This window comes from Eleginops maclovinus, chromosome 5, assembly GCF_036324505.1.
Source record: "Eleginops maclovinus isolate JMC-PN-2008 ecotype Puerto Natales chromosome 5, JC_Emac_rtc_rv5, whole genome shotgun sequence".
Lineage (NCBI taxonomy): Eukaryota > Metazoa > Chordata > Actinopteri > Perciformes > Eleginopidae > Eleginops > Eleginops maclovinus.
The window spans coordinates 1,590,000-1,608,586 of record NC_086353.1 but is presented as its reverse complement, the minus strand read 5'-3'; the positions used below and the strand labels follow the sequence as shown (position 1 = coordinate 1,608,586).

General features: G+C 39.3%; 1 protein-coding gene across 5 annotated transcripts in view; it reads right to left on the bottom strand.

The window, feature by feature from the left end:
- Nucleotides 1-223: 223 nt before the first annotated feature.
- The window catches only part of myom2a (myomesin 2a), a 34,125-nt gene continuing 15,761 nt past the window's right edge, over nucleotides 224-18,587 (bottom strand). For 2 of the 5 annotated variants that reach the window (XM_063884224.1, XM_063884223.1), the window contains 23 exons: nucleotides 15,558-15,732; nucleotides 14,682-14,803; nucleotides 14,481-14,498; nucleotides 12,615-12,802; nucleotides 12,012-12,138; nucleotides 11,690-11,868; nucleotides 11,299-11,413; nucleotides 10,513-10,672; nucleotides 10,219-10,325; nucleotides 10,087-10,131; nucleotides 9,721-9,857; nucleotides 8,669-8,813; nucleotides 8,112-8,171; nucleotides 7,679-7,746; nucleotides 7,481-7,594; nucleotides 6,723-6,810; nucleotides 6,589-6,627; nucleotides 5,225-5,330; nucleotides 3,765-3,928; nucleotides 3,416-3,452; nucleotides 3,308-3,330; nucleotides 2,517-2,572; nucleotides 224-1,660 (listed from right to left, as the gene is read on the bottom strand). In XM_063884224.1, coding sequence (XP_063740294.1) covers nucleotides 1,127-1,660; nucleotides 2,517-2,572; nucleotides 3,308-3,330; nucleotides 3,416-3,452; nucleotides 3,765-3,928; nucleotides 5,225-5,330; nucleotides 6,589-6,627; nucleotides 6,723-6,810; nucleotides 7,481-7,594; nucleotides 7,679-7,746; nucleotides 8,112-8,171; nucleotides 8,669-8,813; nucleotides 9,721-9,857; nucleotides 10,087-10,131; nucleotides 10,219-10,325; nucleotides 10,513-10,672; nucleotides 11,299-11,413; nucleotides 11,690-11,868; nucleotides 12,012-12,138; nucleotides 12,615-12,802; nucleotides 14,481-14,498; nucleotides 14,682-14,803; nucleotides 15,558-15,732 — 2,807 coding nt within the window. In that variant the 3' untranslated portion in view covers nucleotides 224-1,126. Of the gene's footprint in view, nucleotides 1,661-2,516; nucleotides 2,573-3,307; nucleotides 3,331-3,415; nucleotides 3,453-3,764; nucleotides 3,929-5,224; nucleotides 5,331-6,588; nucleotides 6,628-6,722; nucleotides 6,811-7,480; nucleotides 7,595-7,678; nucleotides 7,747-8,111; nucleotides 8,172-8,668; nucleotides 8,814-9,720; nucleotides 9,858-10,086; nucleotides 10,132-10,218; nucleotides 10,326-10,512; nucleotides 10,673-11,298; nucleotides 11,414-11,689; nucleotides 11,869-12,011; nucleotides 12,139-12,614; nucleotides 12,803-14,480; nucleotides 14,499-14,681; nucleotides 14,804-15,557; nucleotides 15,733-16,474; nucleotides 16,493-17,253; nucleotides 17,438-18,587 lie in introns of all 5 variants that reach the window. The other 3 variants (XM_063884219.1, XM_063884220.1, XM_063884222.1) reach the window with 3 other exon arrangements.

Below are 18,587 nucleotides of genomic sequence, written 5' to 3'. Positions count from 1 at the left end.
ATCAGAGCAGCTCTTCATTTTGAACTCCAATAAAGGGTTTGTACTGGCAGCCATTATCACTGTCAATCACCCATTCAACCTGCGAAGGGCTCACTGGTTTCTGTTGAGAGCAATTTGCAGCATGGGGGGAGAAAGCCTTCATCCTCAAGAGAAGATTAAGGTTGATCCAGATGTTTAATGAGAGATGAATGAGACCTGATATGAATCACAGAGACGTCAGAGGGAGGTTGATAAGTAACGTTTATTGCCGTCTCAAAGCTTTGGGGGGAAACACGACATGTCACAGACAGACAGAGAGACACCAGGGCAGGAAGAAGTGAATATATTTATTCATCATCGTCATCGTCAGTTGATGAAGCTACCTGGGACTAAAGTAGCTGAGGATACAGGAGGAACACCCCAGAGCGAAAACAAAAAATAATCTGGTATCTGGTGTTCCTTCCGCACCCAGCTCTGTAGCTGAAGACTCCCAGCTGAATGGTTAGAAGGGTAATATGTGTTTATAACAACTTTAGTTCTATAGTTTTGGTCACCATTTGTCTAGTTATGGTACCTTTGTACTCTGATAACACCTGGGAGTACACTACAAGAGACAAGGGAGGACACATGATTTAAAAACCCTGTATTTGGAGGAAAAACACACTTCTTTCTTCCTTTCCTTCCAAATAAGTCTGCAGGTTCGCCCTGTGTTTCTTTGTTAAAGTGACATAATAACGACCAAAGTTGTAATAAACTGAACTATCCTTTACCATCCATAACATATGAAGGCGTTCCACTATTTCTGCAAAGTGGAAGGTGCAGCTTTGAAAAAATCGACCCTGGTTTTTTATTTTTTTTCTACATTTTTGCTTCTTTTTTGTTTTCAAAGCAGTTGAAAGAAATGAACATGAAAGGGAATCTACTGTATGCTAGTAGCCCCTGATGAAGCCCCTCTCTCATTTTATTATATATATCCTGCTCTCAGAAATGATCGAGAATGTAAAACAAGACCCTCAGAAGCTCGTTCATCCGGACTTTATCCAGTGACTATGTCTACATCAACTTTAAAACCTCTTGGTTTCACACTCATGCTACAAATCAGCGATGCTACAGCAATCATTTCCCCCGCGGACGTCACCACCTCCTTTTACTTCCTGGGTGGGGTGGGAGACTTCATGAATCTGGGCGGAGTTGGCGACTTCACGCCACGGGACGGAGTCGGGGTCGGGGACTTGGGGGTCGGAGACTTGGGGGTCGGGGTTGGAGATTTGGGGATGGGGGTGGAAGCCGGGGTGGAGGCTGGAGTCGGGCTCTTCATGGAGGCCGGGGTCTGGGACTTAGGAGTCGGGGTCGGGGTCTTGGGAGGGGGAGCAGGGGATTTAGGCGGGACGGGTGTAGCGGCGGGGGTTTTGGGTTGTCCCAGTTTGGGCTCGGGGATCTTCTCGCCCTGCCTGTACACGCTGACGGTGATCTCCACGAACTCGCCGCCGTACTTGTTCCGCACGTTGATGCTGTACTTGCCGGAGTCGTCGGGCGTGACCTTGTTGATGACCAGGCTGGCGAACTTGCCGCCCTCGAAGGTGACCCGGGTGTGCTCGTTGGAGGCCACCTCCTGCTCGTTCTTGAACCAGGAGACCTCAGGGGTCGGCTCGCCCCACACGGTGCAGGTCAGGCTCAGAGACTGGGGGGAGGGGGAGTCAAATCAGGTCAAAATGTACTAAAATGTTGAGTCGTTCAAGTACTGAACATAAACACAAATAAAGTACAATTAAAAATGAAATATAATAAACCCTCTTAGTTCTAGAGCACAGGTTCTCAACATGTGCAATAACTCTGAGAGCGTTCAGGATGTTTGAGAGTATAAAACCTTTTCTAAAATAAATGTGAGGGTTTATGGAAAGCAGAAAACATATTCCTGCTTCAGATTAATGATCTTCTTTTTTGGGACTTTGCTTTTACTTCAGCTTGCTAATAAATATACAAAATGTAATAATCAATGTAGTAAATGTATGTTATGGTGCTTACATCTATCAACAACAGAGCATACAAGTGAATAGTCCTCCTTAAAAAAGCACTTTGATTTAGAACAACCCACAGATGAGACGTACGACGATAAAAATAATAAATATGAATAAATTATATATTTCTGGAAATAAACAAGAAGGCCTAGAACTGGAAGTATGCAAAGTGGTCCTAATACAGCTTTATATACAATTGAAAAAGCTCCTGAGCCTGCAGGTCATCTGATAAAAGACAAATCTGTTGATGAAGACTTAAAAAAGCTAGTGAGTGGGTTATCCTAAGAGCCTGCATGTCTATCCTCCAAACCGGAGACGGATCATGAATCTTAGTTTCACGTTTGGTTCCAGCACCTGCTGCCTGCAGGAATGCTGGCGAGGCAGTAAAGCTCCTCGAGCACCTCATTCCTGAAACTGCTGGCTTGTAATCATGTACACAAAACACCCTAACTCACCATGAAGTGATATCATCTTTGATGTTATTAACATAGCACTGGTTTGTATAGAAATGATTCTCACCTTGTCTTCCATGATGGTGACAACATCAGGCAGACCACCGACCACTCTGCCACGGTCTGAGAGAGACAAGCAGAGGTATGTTACTTCCAGAAAACTCTTACCTTAATAAAGGGTTAACTAGTCTTTATCAGAGGACCATGCATAAGTAACGAGGAGAGGATTTATGCCAGACTCAGCTTTAAGTCCAGCTTGGGAAACAATTTACTTAAACAGCGTTGTGTTATTAAGATATCCGCACACAAACCCTATTGTTGCTTTGTAAAATTCCCTGTATGGTCCTGCAGTGTGCACTTTCATTGTTAAACAATAATAATACTAATAAAAATGTATTGCTTAATGATTGACTTGATCCGAAACATCTTGCTTTCTTCTGTTCTTCACATAAAACCCTTAAAAACATCTTATTTATATTTATTTTCTCTTGTAGTTTTATTAATAGCTGATCATTTTTAAGGTCATTTGTCATTGCAACACCCTCCCAACGCTGTAGTTTAGGGCAGGTACACACATACCAATCGACTAATGCTAAAACATTACCTACAGCTTTAAAATTACAATTAATTGAAATAAAAACTTAAATTCCAGTCACATTAGTGTTCCTCAGTAAAGGTGAGGATGTTCGGAGGGAAACTCTTTGAACTTCAACATCTGAAAAGGTCCAGAATGTCGCTCGAGGTGTCTTTAAAACCTTCACGGCTTTTACCAAAACATCTAAAATATGTCCCATAATGATCAGTCCTGTGTCTAAAGGAAGAGAGGATATCTCAGAGGAAATTTAAGGATATACTCACTCTTCTCAGCGAATGCAGCGGCCCTGAAAGATGAAAGAACATGGACATTGTTAGGGATTAAATAAATAAAATGCATTAATAAAAAAACTGCACAGATCAAAAACTCACTTCAGTCTCAGGTACTCCTCATAGGCATCAGTGTACGCTGCAAAAAGAAAAATGACATCATGATTTAACTTCACAAAGCCACCGAAGGAACATTACTCAGAAAACCAAATGTTTAGAGATACAAAAAGGCTCAAATTAAAAGATACAAAATCTAAAATGGGCTGAAATTAAAATCAAAATTCAGTGATGAACAGATTTTTATGTAATCATGTAAAATATAATTATGTTTTCATTTGATTTGTTTTATTATTTGGGATTTAAGGCATAAAATAAAGGCTTGTATTATTTATTATTTGAACAATTTAAATTCAAATTAAATTAAATTAAAATCAGATGGGATTTTCCTGACCTTGTCCGGACAGGTCAAAGGTCCTGCTGTGGGTCTGCACCCCGTCAGAGATCTCGATGGAGTATTTCCCCTTCTCCTTATCGGACGGATCACAGATCTGCATCCAGGCCATCTCCGCTGTTCCTCCGATCCTCATCTTCTCAGAGGAGGCGATCTTACTCTCCCTGCAGGAATCACAGCAAGAAATCAGAGGAGGCTAATCTCAAATCAAAGACTGGAAACATCAACGGTGCAGAAGCTGCAGGCGGCACAACGGAAGTATATAAAACTCCAGAACTGTGGAACATCCGACCAAATGAATAGGCATTTAAGAAAGCTGAAACACACTTCTCCAACCTAGATTTATAAGATAAATACCCCATTTTTATTGGTTTATTTTACTACTTTTAAAAACGATTATTTTGTATTTATTTTAAAAGCTGTAGGTGTTTTTTATTTATTATTAATCCTTTTCTTATAGTGGTTTATCCAATGTAAAATTCTGTCTAATTTAATTTAATTTATTTAGATGATTTAATTAATTAATTTTATTTATTTAGATGATTTAATTAATTAATTTAGACTATTTAATTTATTTATTTAATTTAGATTATTTATTTTATTGCCAATATTTATCTTGTTTACAGCGCGTATTTACCTTCTTGAATTCCATGAAATACCTTGTTAAGAGGAATATAATTGTAGAGTTTCTTCTCGCAGTTTTTACTGCAGCTTAATGAGCGAGCGCAGCAGCTTCTGAACGTGATTACATCGGCTCAGGTATTTGTCTCTGACAGCCGACAGCTCTGGATGTGAGTTATTGGAGTGAAACCAGAACGACGACATGCATTTAATGCTTTAGTTGGAAGACATACTCTCTAGATTAGATAACTGTTATCATATTTGCTTGAACTTTCACTCTGTCGTGACTGTAGTGCGGGATGGATGATTAAAGATTGTTTGTAAAAAAACAAACATCTTCTTTTCTCCTCTTAGGGCTCTGAATGACATTTGCAAGATTACAGCGGGACAAATAAAAACCACCAACAGAGGCGAGGAATCTCTAATGCAATGTAAATCACAACAAACTGAAATCACTTATTGCAATGCATTAGCTGGATCTTGGATAGTTTGCTCTTTAATGTCTTTAAATGTCTTGTTTTGTCACTTTAAAACCCAAATATATGAACTTGAATATAAAACTAAATGGTGAAAAGCAGGAAATCTCAATTCTTTTGGTTAAAACCCTTTTTTTTGTTGCCAGTTTAATATGTAGAAAACAATTAATCAACCCCGAAATAATTGGTGGTTATTTTTCAAATGTTTATCAAGTACAAACCTAACTGAGTGACAAATAGCAGATTTACTCTGAAAAGAGCTACACAGTAGTTTCCTTTTAGCAGTTATAAGTAAATATTAGGATCCTGTCAACACGCGAAGGACCAGGTGGAGTTAAACAGAATATTTTAGTGGAACTTTACTTGTGGTTCCAGACGGTCTTCATCTCCTCTGTGTAGTAGTTCATGTAGCACTGCAGCCGGATGCCCTCTGGTGTGCACTGCAGCACCAGCTCAGAGGCAGACGCACCTGAATGCAACACACACGCGCACGCACACACACACACACACACACACACACACACACACACACACAGGAGGAAAAAATAAACAAGATCAACGGATAGTAGAGATGTTTTCTGTGCATGATGTACTTGATTGATTGATGATTCAACTTTATTGTCATTGCACAGAGTACAAGTACTAGGACAACGAAATGCGGTCTCTGCATTTGACCCATCCTAGTTTTAGGAGCAGTGGGCTGCCATTATGTACGGCGCCCGGGGAGCAGTGTAGGTAACCAGTGTCTTGCTCAGGGACACCACGGTGGCACTTGGTCTTTCGGGGACTTGAACTGGTTACCTTCCAGTTCCCAGGCCAAGCCCCTATGGACTTCGCCACCACCGCCCTACTTGAGGTCTGCAGCTGGGAGACGCTTCACTAACTCTTCCATTATGTTTTTCTGAATCCGAATTTACATTTGTTTTGCCAAATTCTTCTACCTTGGAAAGAGCCATTTGTTACCCCCAAAAAATCTCATGACTAAACGTTTTAAATTAACTTAAATATACTCAAATATGAAATCAAAAATCCCCCTCAGACATAATCCGGACAAATCTTAGAATAAGAGACTAAAAAGAAAAACTGAATTGGAGGTAAAAGGAAATGATCTTTCAGAATAAAGTGTTCACTTCAAGCACTTTGATGGAAAAATGAACCCATGATTCAACTTTTTAATTCTACTTAACACGTTTTACTCAAAATGAAATATGAATTAAATTGAAATACACATAAATAAATAATAAAATACAAAAGCAAAGAAAAAATGGATTGAAGGAAAATAACAACGTTTTTATTCCAAGCATTTTCTACCAACACTCTAAATAAAATAAAATCTTTAAAAAACACAAAATATATAAAAGAATAAAATACATAAATAATAATTAAAGGTCAAATAAAAAAAACTCTTGAAAATAAACGGTTGATTCCACGTTCCTCTATCCTAAAAACACTTTCCAAATAGCCTTTTCAAAAGCAATCAAAACCTTCCTCAGGCTGCTTTATCTCAACCATCTTAAAGGTTAAATGCGTTTTCTTTCAGGTCAAACCTTCAGGCTGAATGAACGCACAGCTGCATGAATCAGAGAGGTAATTATTTAAAATCCTGAGGACATGAGAGCACTTTACTGTACATGTCTGGAATCATATTTGCATGTTAGTGTACCGCGACACACACTCCTGACACACACACTGAACAGAGGATTTATGAATCAGCTGATCAAACTCACCGGCATTCTGGGCGAGGGCGTTGATGATGTCGTCAAACACTGCGGATAAAAGAATCGCACAACACAAATGATAACGTCTTTATATCTATAATAAACAGCGCTAAAGTAAGGAACCGAAGTGAGTGAGAAAGAACCTTGGCCTGAGATGTCGTAGAGGGAAGAGTCCTTTCCTCTGTCGTCACTGAGCACCGCCTTGTACACGCCCTGATCCTTCCTGGAGAACTGGAAATAAACGCAAAAGATATAGTTTTCAAGCAGAAGAATACTCAGAACAAATACATAACAGTTGCAAGATAAATATGTCCTTTTCTATTAAGGCATATACTTTTGGTTTTGATCAATCCTAGCTGAACAAACATGCATCATTTGTTGAGCTTTAGCCATCAGATTTATCCAGAATGACCTGGAGAAACAACTCCCTTCCACTTCAGAAAACTGCTTCATTTTTATAAGTCTGTGCATATTTTGAAAAAACCTTTCCTGAAAAGATTACTCGACTTCAAATGGACCCAACTTTAAATGCAATTCAACTTCAGTCCCCTATAATGCTATCACAGTGTTCGATTCTTGCTTTGACTCTAGATAATAAGTGTGTAATCATGTGTATTTTGAAGTAAATCAAAAAGCAAGTATAGGGAACAAGCTCCTAGCATCACACTGTAGATCTTTTGTCCTTAGATATTGCATACTGTACAAATACTAAGACAACAAAAGCAGAAGTGAAGGCGCTTTTCAGAGGCTCAATGCAAACAAATGTCCAGAATAAACAGAATGACCTAAGATATTAAGCTAAGAATAAGCCCGAAGATAAGGTAATTACACTATTTGATTCAAACACTGAGATTTATAGAGTATTATGGATGTATTTTGGTGTGAAAGCTGCAGTATTTACCAGAGGGATGGCTAGAGAGCAGGCTCCGGACATGACGTTGGGAGGAGTTTCTGGAACAATCTCATCGTCCTCTTTGTACCAGTGGAAGGACGTCTCCTTCTTCACGTTAGCCACCTGACACACACACACACCCCAGGATTAGTTTTACAGAGAGAGAGAGAAGTGATGGAGAAGGTTGAGCTGTGATTAGACCGTTACCTTGCAGGCGAGCAGAACGGTGCAGTCCTCAGTGACGGTGAAGTACAGATACTCAGAGAAATGAGGACCTGGAATCATGAAGACGAGTCAGGTAAATTAAAAGAAAAGGACATAAGGCAACAAAAGACTGCTCAAAGGAAACCAATAAAAGCTCTCTGATAAAAGTGTAACTAAAGAGACTTATGTGACCTGATTATGCATTTAGTTCTGAATTGAAATACACTGAGATGAGACCAGACTTAAGTTCAATACTCAATTAGGAAATAGTAGCTTGCCCTCTTGCCTGTGGTTTAATTGAACACTAGAATTAATTGACCCCTGGAGGAAATAACAATTAACTCTTATTAGGAGTGTGTTCAGTAAAGAGCGTGTGTGTGTGTGATGTTTACTACATAATGCTGAAGTGTTTCCAGGTCTGGATGAGTGTTGGTACCTTGCTTCCTGATGTGCTCCTTCCTCTGAAACTCGGCCTCCTTCAGAGCAGCTTTGAACACTGGGGAGGAAAACAGAGTCACGATGGATATTATTAAGTATTCAAACATTACCTCGGGGGTAAAACTACTCCGATGGTTTACTTAGACTGCTGGTAATTGGTGTTGCAATGATTTCCCACTAAATTATGTGAAGAACTCCTAAAACTTATATTTTTCACATTCTAAAAACCTCTGGAGCAGCATTTTTGTACCATCAAGTTATATTAATGATGGTTTATTTACTTCTTTAAGGATTCCCCCTGTCACCACAGCTGCTTATATATGAATAAACTGTAAACTTTAAATAATCTGTGAAGTGAAACGAGTTAAAACATGGTTCAGTATTATTAAACGTAAAAGGAAATGCTAGAATTAAACTATACTTCTATCAGTAAAAATATCAAATACAACAAATACATGTTTTAAATGTAATATACTGTACCGTGATGTTTATCTCATAAATAATTTGTACTTCAGTTAATATTCCTCAGTTATGTGAGGGTAGAAGGAGCCTCACCGTCTCCCACCAGCACCAGGGAGCTCTGGTTCTTGGCCTTTCCGTCGTGGATCTGAACCACGTACGTTCCCTCGTTGGCTCGGGTGAAATGATCCACGGTCATCTGGATGACTCCTGTGGCGACGTCGTGGCTGATCTTGATTCCCTGGGAGGAAAAACAAAGAAGATATGTTTATAAAACACCAAGACGTCGTGTTCAAACGCATCAGCCTTCACTGAAGTGAATAATAATGAAAACAAGGTGTAATAAAAGAGAGCAGGTGAAAACCAGCTTGGTAGGATTTCTTGAAATGAGATGGGATATTGAGAGGAATCAGACCGTTTAACTAGCTGGGATAACTTATTTTGAATAATATTTTAACCAGAATCAAGAACTGTTGTATTACAAAATAAGCCACACATTCTAAACATGTTTCTGATTGGTGATTTTCCTCCAAAAATGTTAAAAAAACACCCCTTAAAAATAAGATGTGTTTAAAAATGTACTTAAGATGCACGGTCTAAAAACAAGAACCCTTATCTCACTGCATTGTTCCTTCTTAAGTTACAGACATATTCTGACTAAAAATTAGACAAACATGCTGGGCGAGATATCAGAGACCTACAGCATCTATCTTTAAATAACAAACACTCAATAATTGACTCATTTTTTATTAATGGACTTTATATTTTGTGTGCAACGCCTCCTTTAAAAGCTAAGCTATAAAACAAATGCAGTGTAGAAAATACAATATTTCTCTCAAATGTTGAGTGAAAAAGAAGCATTAAATAGTACAGTTCCATACGTTGTGTCTGTACTGAATACATGTGATGAGGGACTTTCTGGTCTCCCATGCAGGGATTTGCTTTGGCTGCTCAGAACATGAACATCAATGGAACATTTTCAAAGTTAAGTAAATGTTTCAACTAAAAGATCGATGCAGAAATGTGCAAGATTACCTTAGTTTTGATGTGGAAATGTTCCACCACTGCTGATAAGAAGGGCCACTAAGTTTAATAATGCACTTCAGTTTGAAAGATGAGTCAATATGGATGATGAAGAAGCGGTTTACCTCTCCAGATTTGACCTCCTTGTCGTTAACGATGAATCTGTAGGACACGGAGGGAGACAGCTTGACGGCCTGCATCCAGAAACGCACGTGTCCCTTCTCCAGGATCTCGTAATCCAGACCGTGTTTCAGAGGAACGACTGCACACACACACACACACACACACACACACACACACACACACACACACACACACACACACACACACACACACACACACACACACACACACACACACACACACACACACACACACACACACACACACACACACACACACACACACACACATTAGATCCTTAGTGAATACTGCTTCAAATTTAAGTGATGATTCAACTGATACAGAAATGTGATGTCATCAGAACTCACTTGGATGTCTGATGGCGTAGCTGAGCTCCAGCATGGTGTTCAAAGCTGCAGGACGGAGAGAGGAAAACAAATATGAGTCAAAACAATAAAGCAATGATGACTCTTAAGAAGGGAAGGCACCCGAGGACCCACCATCCTCAGTCAGAGTGTGGCTGGCAGAGACTCCATCTGTGTCAGTGACGACCACGGAGTATCTGCCCAGATCATCTTTATCCGGGTTGGAGAAAGTCAGTCTGGAGCTGAAACACAAACATGGCTACTATTAAACATCCATTAAAGTGAAAGTGAAGCCTCTGTGTGTGTGTGTGTGTGTGTGTGTGTGTGTGTGTGTGTGTGTGTGTGTGTGTGTGTGTGTGTGTGTGTGTGTGTGTGTGTGTGTGTGTGTGTGTGTGTGTGTGTGTGTGTGTAACACCACAGGGAGCTTACGTTCTGCCCTTGTTGGAGACGGCGACTCTGGGACAGTCTCCGATGGCTTTGTAGTTCTTGGACCAGACGAACTTGGACGTCTCGGAGATCTCGCAGGCCTCCAGAGACAGGAAGACGTCTCCGGTCTCCTCGTCCACTCCGGCCACGATCTCCTGAGTGCCTGTCAACGCGGATCACATCTTCAAATATTTATCCTCAGTATAACATCCAGGTCCACAATCAGCATTATGTGTTGTGAGGGAAGTAGGTTTTTCTTTGCACCTCAGTTAGCTTCAAACTATTCCCAAATCCAGAGTCTTTTCACTTTGTTCCTAGAATGTATTTGGTCTAAACTACGATACTAATTTGTGTTTAAAAATGTATTTTCTGTACATATTACATTTCTCTTTTACTTAACATAGTTAGGTTCAATTTGAAGTTTGTTTTTTATTATATAAAGATATATTATACTGTGGACAATACCAGTATCAGCGCAGCCCACTGCACCACAGCTCCCACAAATATACTCAATTAAGTTTACTTTACAAAGGGTGCAATTAACCCTAATTAACAGCATTTGTTCATTTAATTAACATTATTTAGCAAAACTGCTGTTTCTGCATATTTTTGTAAATTATTCTCCAATATTTGAAATTTGTTTGTTTAAAAATGTAGAATTTCTGTAATTTAACTAATGTTTAATGAGGTGGATTAATGTTAAAGTACCATCATCAAAGACCTACTCTCTTCAGTTAAAATAAAAGGTGCGTCACAGATGAAATAAAAGCGGTGTTTGGTCGTTGTTACCTGGCAGAGCTTTGGCACAGACCGGCTCAGAGAGCTGGGACGGCTTCCCGACTCCGTTGGCGTTCACTGAGCGAACTCTGAACACGTAGGTTTCTCCTTTCTCCAGACCGCTCACCTGCAGGGAACCACAGAAACACCTTCAACTGTAAGACTCTGATTGGTTTACTTAACTTCTCAGTTCTCTGCTATGTTTATATAAAATACTATTTCTTATTTTAACTGTAATTATTATTGCTTTTTAAAATATTTTTTATACATTTATATTTTCTTATTCTTTTAATAAAATAGAACAATTGCATACACCTTATAGAATCCAATTTCCGTGGATAAAAAAGGTACTCTCCAGTATTCCACACAGTTAGAGGGCAGCGTGGTTTCTGCTGTTTCCTACCTGCAGGAACCGGTGGCTCACAGCTTCCTCGTTCAGAGTCACAAACTCTGAGGAGCCCTTCTTGGCCATGTCCACCAGATATCCGGAGACGGCGCTGGCCCCGATGTAGACCGGGGCTTTCCACAGGAGGACCAGGGAGCGACTTCTGACTTCACTGAAGCTCAGGTCGTACGCTGGGCCTGGAGGTAAAGAAATACATGTAATGAAACTCTAAATGGAAGAAATACCATGAGAATTAGAAATAACGTTCATATCTATGGGTTAAGAAGCTCAGACGAGCTGTCAGTGTTATTTATTTGAGGAGTCTTGAAGGGTCTCCTACCTGGCTCGTCCATGGTCCAGGCTTCACATTTCAGGGGGGAGCTGGCAGCTGACGGCACACCCACGCCCGCCATGTTAGCGGCCTGCACCTTAAACTCGTAGAAAACTCCTTCAGTCAGACTGTCCACCTGCAGACACAGAGACAGGGAAGAGTCAATTAGTGTGTGTGTGTGTGTGTGTGTGTGTGTGTGTGTGTGTGACTAAGCTCCTGGATACTGGCATTTAAATGTGCCAGAGGCCACCACATTTGGGGCTTTTTACGGACAGTATTTTCCACCCATGGGTCCTTCTAGCCGACTAGTTTTAGCACGTTATATCCGTGTGAAAATCGCTGAAAGGAGAGGATAATTATCGGTATTTTCTTCCTATAACACAAACATTAAGATGGTTTTCAAGTAACTATAGCTGCAGGATAATTACCTCTGATATGAAGTGTATTAAACGTTTGAAGTTACCTGACATATAAATACCATAGCTCCAGATAAATACCTCAAATGTGTACTTATGTACTACTCCTACACACACAATGATGTGAACGTTTCCAAAACATCCTCTCATTGATCCCTTTTATTGTGTAGTTGTCGTTTGATGGAGCGTCACTCACGGTGCAGATCCTCTCCTTGACGGCGACCAGGTTGACCTCCTGCCACACCAGCGTGTCTGCGTTCCTCTTGTCGATGTAGTAGGCGTTGACCTTGGAGCCGCCGCAGTGTTTGGGGCTCTTCCAGACCAGAGTCATGGAGGAGCCGTCGCAGCTCAGCATGCTGATCCCAGAGGGGGCGCTGGGGGTCGCTGGACAGCAAAATAAATCATGAGATATTTCATTAGCCACATAATGCGTTGTTAAACATCCTGTTTAATGGGAAAACACACCTGTGGAACAGTGAGAGGTGCGCTATATAGAGGAAGGACTAATCAGATCCTTTTCCTTAAGTAAATGCAGCAATACTACGGTCTTTAAATACCGGATTACTTAGACAAATCCTGAATTGAAAATGTCCTTTAAGTAGAAATGACTTGAAGTGTTTCGACCGTGACCATTATTTTTACTTATACCCAGGGGCGGCTGGCCCATAGGGGGCGATAGTGCACCGCCCTCCTTAAGCCAAACGAAAAAAAAAAAAAAAAAAGAGAGAAAATAGTTTATTTTGCCGGTCTAAGTCTTAATAGTATAGTCCAAACAGCAGCCTGAATATCGCTGCGACAATCAGCAGCCTGGATGTCACTGTCCAACCAGTAGCCCCGCCCCCTTGGGGCGATATCAGTCAGATTGAAAATCGCCCCAGGCGCTCTCATAGACTTACATGTTGAGACTCGTTTTTTCAAAAATCGAACGATACAATGCATTTCTATGGGCTCCGGGGGGGCTTGCCCTAACGTGATTTCGTCATACGCAGTTACGCACTGATGCGTGCAATAGTTGAACCTGGCACTGCTATTTTTTTGAACACGCCCCTTTCAGTAAATGATTCAGTTTCACAGAATCAGCAGCATGCACGTCATGCCTGTTGGGTCTGTTGGTTTTCTATACCTTTACTAAACCTGTAAACTGTATAGTGGTAAATGGAATATGTTCTGGAAAATTTTGATTAATTACAGTTTTGATTATAGTATAATTTGATTTGATTATTGCTATGGCATCCATGATGGCTATAAATTGTAGACTGTGCTAAAAGTGATTTCAAGGGCAAACTATTAGATGACAAACTATCTGTTAATGTGTGTTTTATTGTGGAACCAAATGTATTGTATATTTTATGTCTGGGGTTGCATCTAGTGGTTGAAAACCAAATTAAACAATGAGATGTGACACTGTAAAGCTGGCTATCTGACTTTTATTTATTATTATTTTACCCATTGAATGGGTCATCTTAGCCATCATCACAACTTTTGCCCCCCCTGAGAAATTTGTCAGGAGCCGCCACTGCTTATACCTCTAAATGTGTGTATAATATGTATACTTGTGTCTATGTATTTGTATATATATACTTTAAGTGGGTGGTCCTACTGTCTGTTTGACACAAATAGAGGAATTGACAATAAAGTTGACTGACTAAAAGTACTCACTATGCAGAAACGATTACATTAAAGAGCATTTCAATGTCGTAGTTAGTCAACATTAAACCAAGTGTATTTACATATTGTGTATATTAGTACAGTAATGCATCAGAATATTTAAGCATATCAGGTGTTTTTATTTGTAAGAACTTGCTACGAGCGTCAAATAAATGTAGAAAACAAGGTTCCTCAAAAAGTAGTGGATATGCTGGATAAAATGTGAAGTACATCAAAACAGTACAATGTGCTGTAACATCGGTATTACCTTTTTATAGAAGTGGGTCTTTTTATGTGATGTTTGTGGCACCAAGCAGTGAATTTAGTTATAAATAAATAAATGTGTGATGAAAGCACATGATGCCAAGTGGACAAAGTGGGTCAGTCAGGTGGGAGAAAACTGTTTCATACATACCATAATCCACCCCTTTGCCTGGGTAGAACAATAAAACACACTTTAAACAAGTATCTTTCTCTTCTTTAGTGAACCTCGCACCTCTTAGCTTACATTTAGCTGATGCTTTTACAAATCGTTGACACTGAACAGCTTCATTCATGTTTTTAAAGAACTTTTTGAGACAGATTTTATGAAAGGTAAATTATAAATTGCTTTTACCGAGTGCAGGCAGCACAGCGATGGGCGAGGACTCCTGGGACTCCTCGCTGAGGCCGAACACGTTGACGGCTTGGACACGGAAGGTGTAGCTCTCCCCGGGGATCAGGCCGTGTACCACAAACCTGAAACACACACGCACACGCACACGCACACACACACACACACACACACACACACATTGAAATGACATACAATTAAAACTGCTGTCCCGATGATCTCTGGTGCTGAGAATGTACCTCTTGTTTCAGCATTGGATTTCTGTATGTAAATATTGTAATTTATTGCATTTAGACTCAAATTAATGGTAAAAATTTTGCAGATAAGAGACAGAAAAGCAGCCAAGATGCATTCAAATTTAAGAAACGAAATTCCATCCATAGAAGTATATTTCCCGCGATTTACATTTATGAATCCAGAGAGTCGAGTTAAAGTTAAATGAGAATCTCCAAAAGCGATTTAAGAGATATAAAGGCCCCTTAAGCTTCATAGGTGCAACACTGGGGGAATAAATCACCAATTTGACTTTTTCTTTATCAAAATATTGACTAAGAAGGGAGTATTAGCTTGTAAACAACATCATTTATGTCAGAAATGCATTTTAAAGACCTTCTTTTTATGAAAACCTTAAATAAACTGGAAATTTGAATCGGAAAGCACATAAAAGCCCTTAAACTGGATTTAATTAACAATAAATCCCTGTAGTTAGTACTAGTGTAAAGCAGAGATATTAACCACTTGATTCAGAGTCATCGTGTCCATGAGAGATATGAAGGAAATCGTTATGATGGATTAAAGTGGTTAAGGCTTGGTTTCATCCAAAGATCTCCTGAATCCTCTCTGCCTTTTGAAACCGCAGCGGGACTTCTGAGCGCTGACCTGCAGTGTTTGAAGGGTTTGTGGTTGCAGGGGAACCACTCCTTGGATCCCACGATGCGTCCGTCGATGTAGTAGCCCATCAGGCTCTTCAGGTGTTTGGGAGAATCCCACTGAACGAACACCGAGGACTTGGAGTTCCTGGTGGCCACAACCTGACCGGGAGCAGAGGGCACGCCTGGACCGGGGGAGGGGGATGAGTTATTAATTACTATGAGGATAAAATAGATCAAAATAGTTTAACTAAGAGCTACATTACGCATCTCTACACAATACTTTTTAAAATAAATAAACACATTAAATTAAATAACATTGTTACCTAATAGACACTTTTACCCAAAGCGACTTTCATACAAACAGTCTAACTTCCACATTCAACACCAGATGAATAAAATCAGGAACATCTAAATGCAGATAAGTATCCATTAAATAAGGACCGTGGTTGAAGGCTCAGCGTTCATCGACAGGAATTCATTACCTGACTTCTTCCGAAAACACTTCTCCATTCTGGATGCAATAAATGAAAAACCATCCATATGCTTTTTCACAAAACAGAAATGCTTATCCGTACTGAATTTATATGTAAATAACATCTACTGTGGGTCTGATCTACACAAGGTTACAAATTGACTGCCACTTGTAAAACATGCTATATGCTAGAGGTAAACGCTTGTGGTGTGAGCATGCACTGTCACTGTAGATATTGTGGATAAACAGAGTGAGTTTTAGTCTGTGAAACACTACAAGTACATTCTATTTTGTCTAAATATGCCATATTATACAAATAACTGTACATTATGTTTCCAGTGTGCTCTGCCTATAGCTCTTGGTTAGGTCACACACACATTGAGGGAGTGAACTACTTTGTGAAGTGACAGCAGCATCAAACAGTGAAGGTGTTCTCATTAAACTGTACGTACCAACCGGCACCTCAATACCTGGAATAAAAATTCACTTTCAACAAAAATACAATCTGAGGATTTCATTCACTCCTGTTTAAAACACAAATACCAAAAACCCACTGAACCCTGAGATGCATAAGTGGTCACACATGACCCGGTGAGGTGGTTTTCTTGAAGTATCTTCGTAATTAAATGTTTTCATCATTTCATATTCCAGCTTTTCCTCAAAAACATGTATATGACATCATGCCATTCACATTTTGAAGTTACATTTTAAGGAATTGTAGTTTTTGTATTCCTACCCCAAGCTTCCATAAGTGGGTCAAAAATGAGCCAAATACATTTTCTCTGGAATCTTATTGGATCCTTTGATTCTTATCACCTGTGGCTGTCAGGAATACATTCACCGTAGACCACACAAACGTGAGACAGAAGTGACTATTTCTTCAAAATGATCACCTTTTCCCTAAAATATCAGACTTTTTTTCAAAATGTTCATGTCCGACTTTAAATATCCGATTATTTTTTCTAAATTATCACTTTTTCATAAAAAAATCTGCATTTCTTTCACTTTTTGTCCCACTATTCATTATTATTCATAATTCTACCTCCTTCTTCATGTGGCCCTAATCAGTGACTAGAACAGGAGCACTTACTTTATTTTGAACCGTAATCAATGTGTCCCTGGTTTCTACGCATGTGTATTTGTTTGTTCATGTTTGTGGGTAGTTTTCTTTGCAGTATATACTGTATATGACAGTGTGTCTGGATGTAGATGCGTTGCTCCCGGCTCTTACCGTCCTCATCCACCCTCTGGATGGGCTCAGAGGAGAACGACGCCTCGCTGGAGCCGTACAGGTTGACTGAAAACACTCGGAACTGGTACTTTTGCCCCTCTTGCAAATCAAAAACCGGGTAACGGGGGGAGTGCAGTTTGACTGCCGTGTTGATCCGCTGCCATGCTCCAGTGCCTGCTAAGCACTGAGGAAGAGGAGAGGGGGAGGATGATGATGATGGGGGGTGTGGTTTGAGTAGGTACAGCCATCTGGGACACACCTCATCAATGTAGCACAAACACAGAGGAGCCTCAGGGTGGAGATCAGGGGTCGTTGCAAAGGTGGGGCTCAGTTTAGTTTACATTTCGGCCATATTTAGAAAGAAATGTATCATTGACGTGAAAATCTGAAATATCAGTGTCAGATCACAATTAATTTACAGTTAATCTTCTACCTTTAGGTAAAAGTCGAACAAATCTGATATACTTTTGTCTTTTCGCTTTTTTTTTTATTACATGAAATCAATAATAAACATTGTAGGGCGATTTCTGAAACTTTGACATTTAGGACAAGAAACAAAATACATTAAAATAAAATGTAATCATTATAAATACATTTGAACTGAGACAAATAAGGCTTTACCGATACACTACATTTTTTACATTTATTATTATTATCTAATTTCATTTCATTTACATTTTTTACTTTACTTACTTTATTGATTTAAATATATTCATTATATTTTATTTTATCTTTGTATTTTGTATTGTATTCTAAGATAACCGTTTAGAGACCTATTTTTTCCCTTGATTATTCAGATTTTGCTTATTCATACCAATATACTGGTACTATTGAACCTATATAGAATGTGTGCTACTTTTTGTCTACATTTCCAGCATTAAGGTGAATTACCAGTTACCTAAATTGTTTAAAAAAGGATTTTACGCGGACTATAAACAAGCAGAGCCCCAACAAAGCAATGACACATGATGTCCTTAGAAACCCAAGATAAAAAAACATGGAACCTCTTAAACTCTGATAGATTTAGCATTAAATCCATCTTTAAATATGTTATGAAGGTAAAACACTGTTTAAACCTACAGAATACTTTTTAAATGAAGATATTAGTTTAATTATTAAACTCAATAGATTTCAGTTTAATTCATCAGGATGAATTCTAGGAAAATTGATGCATATGACATCTTTAGTATCGCCATTTAGTGTAACTGTGACGCGATAATAATAATATGCATGGTAAGGTATTGGGACAATCGGGATGGCTGATAATGCTGATGAAATATGGGAAAATATCATGTAAAATAAATAATAATATAATAACTTTATTACTATTATTA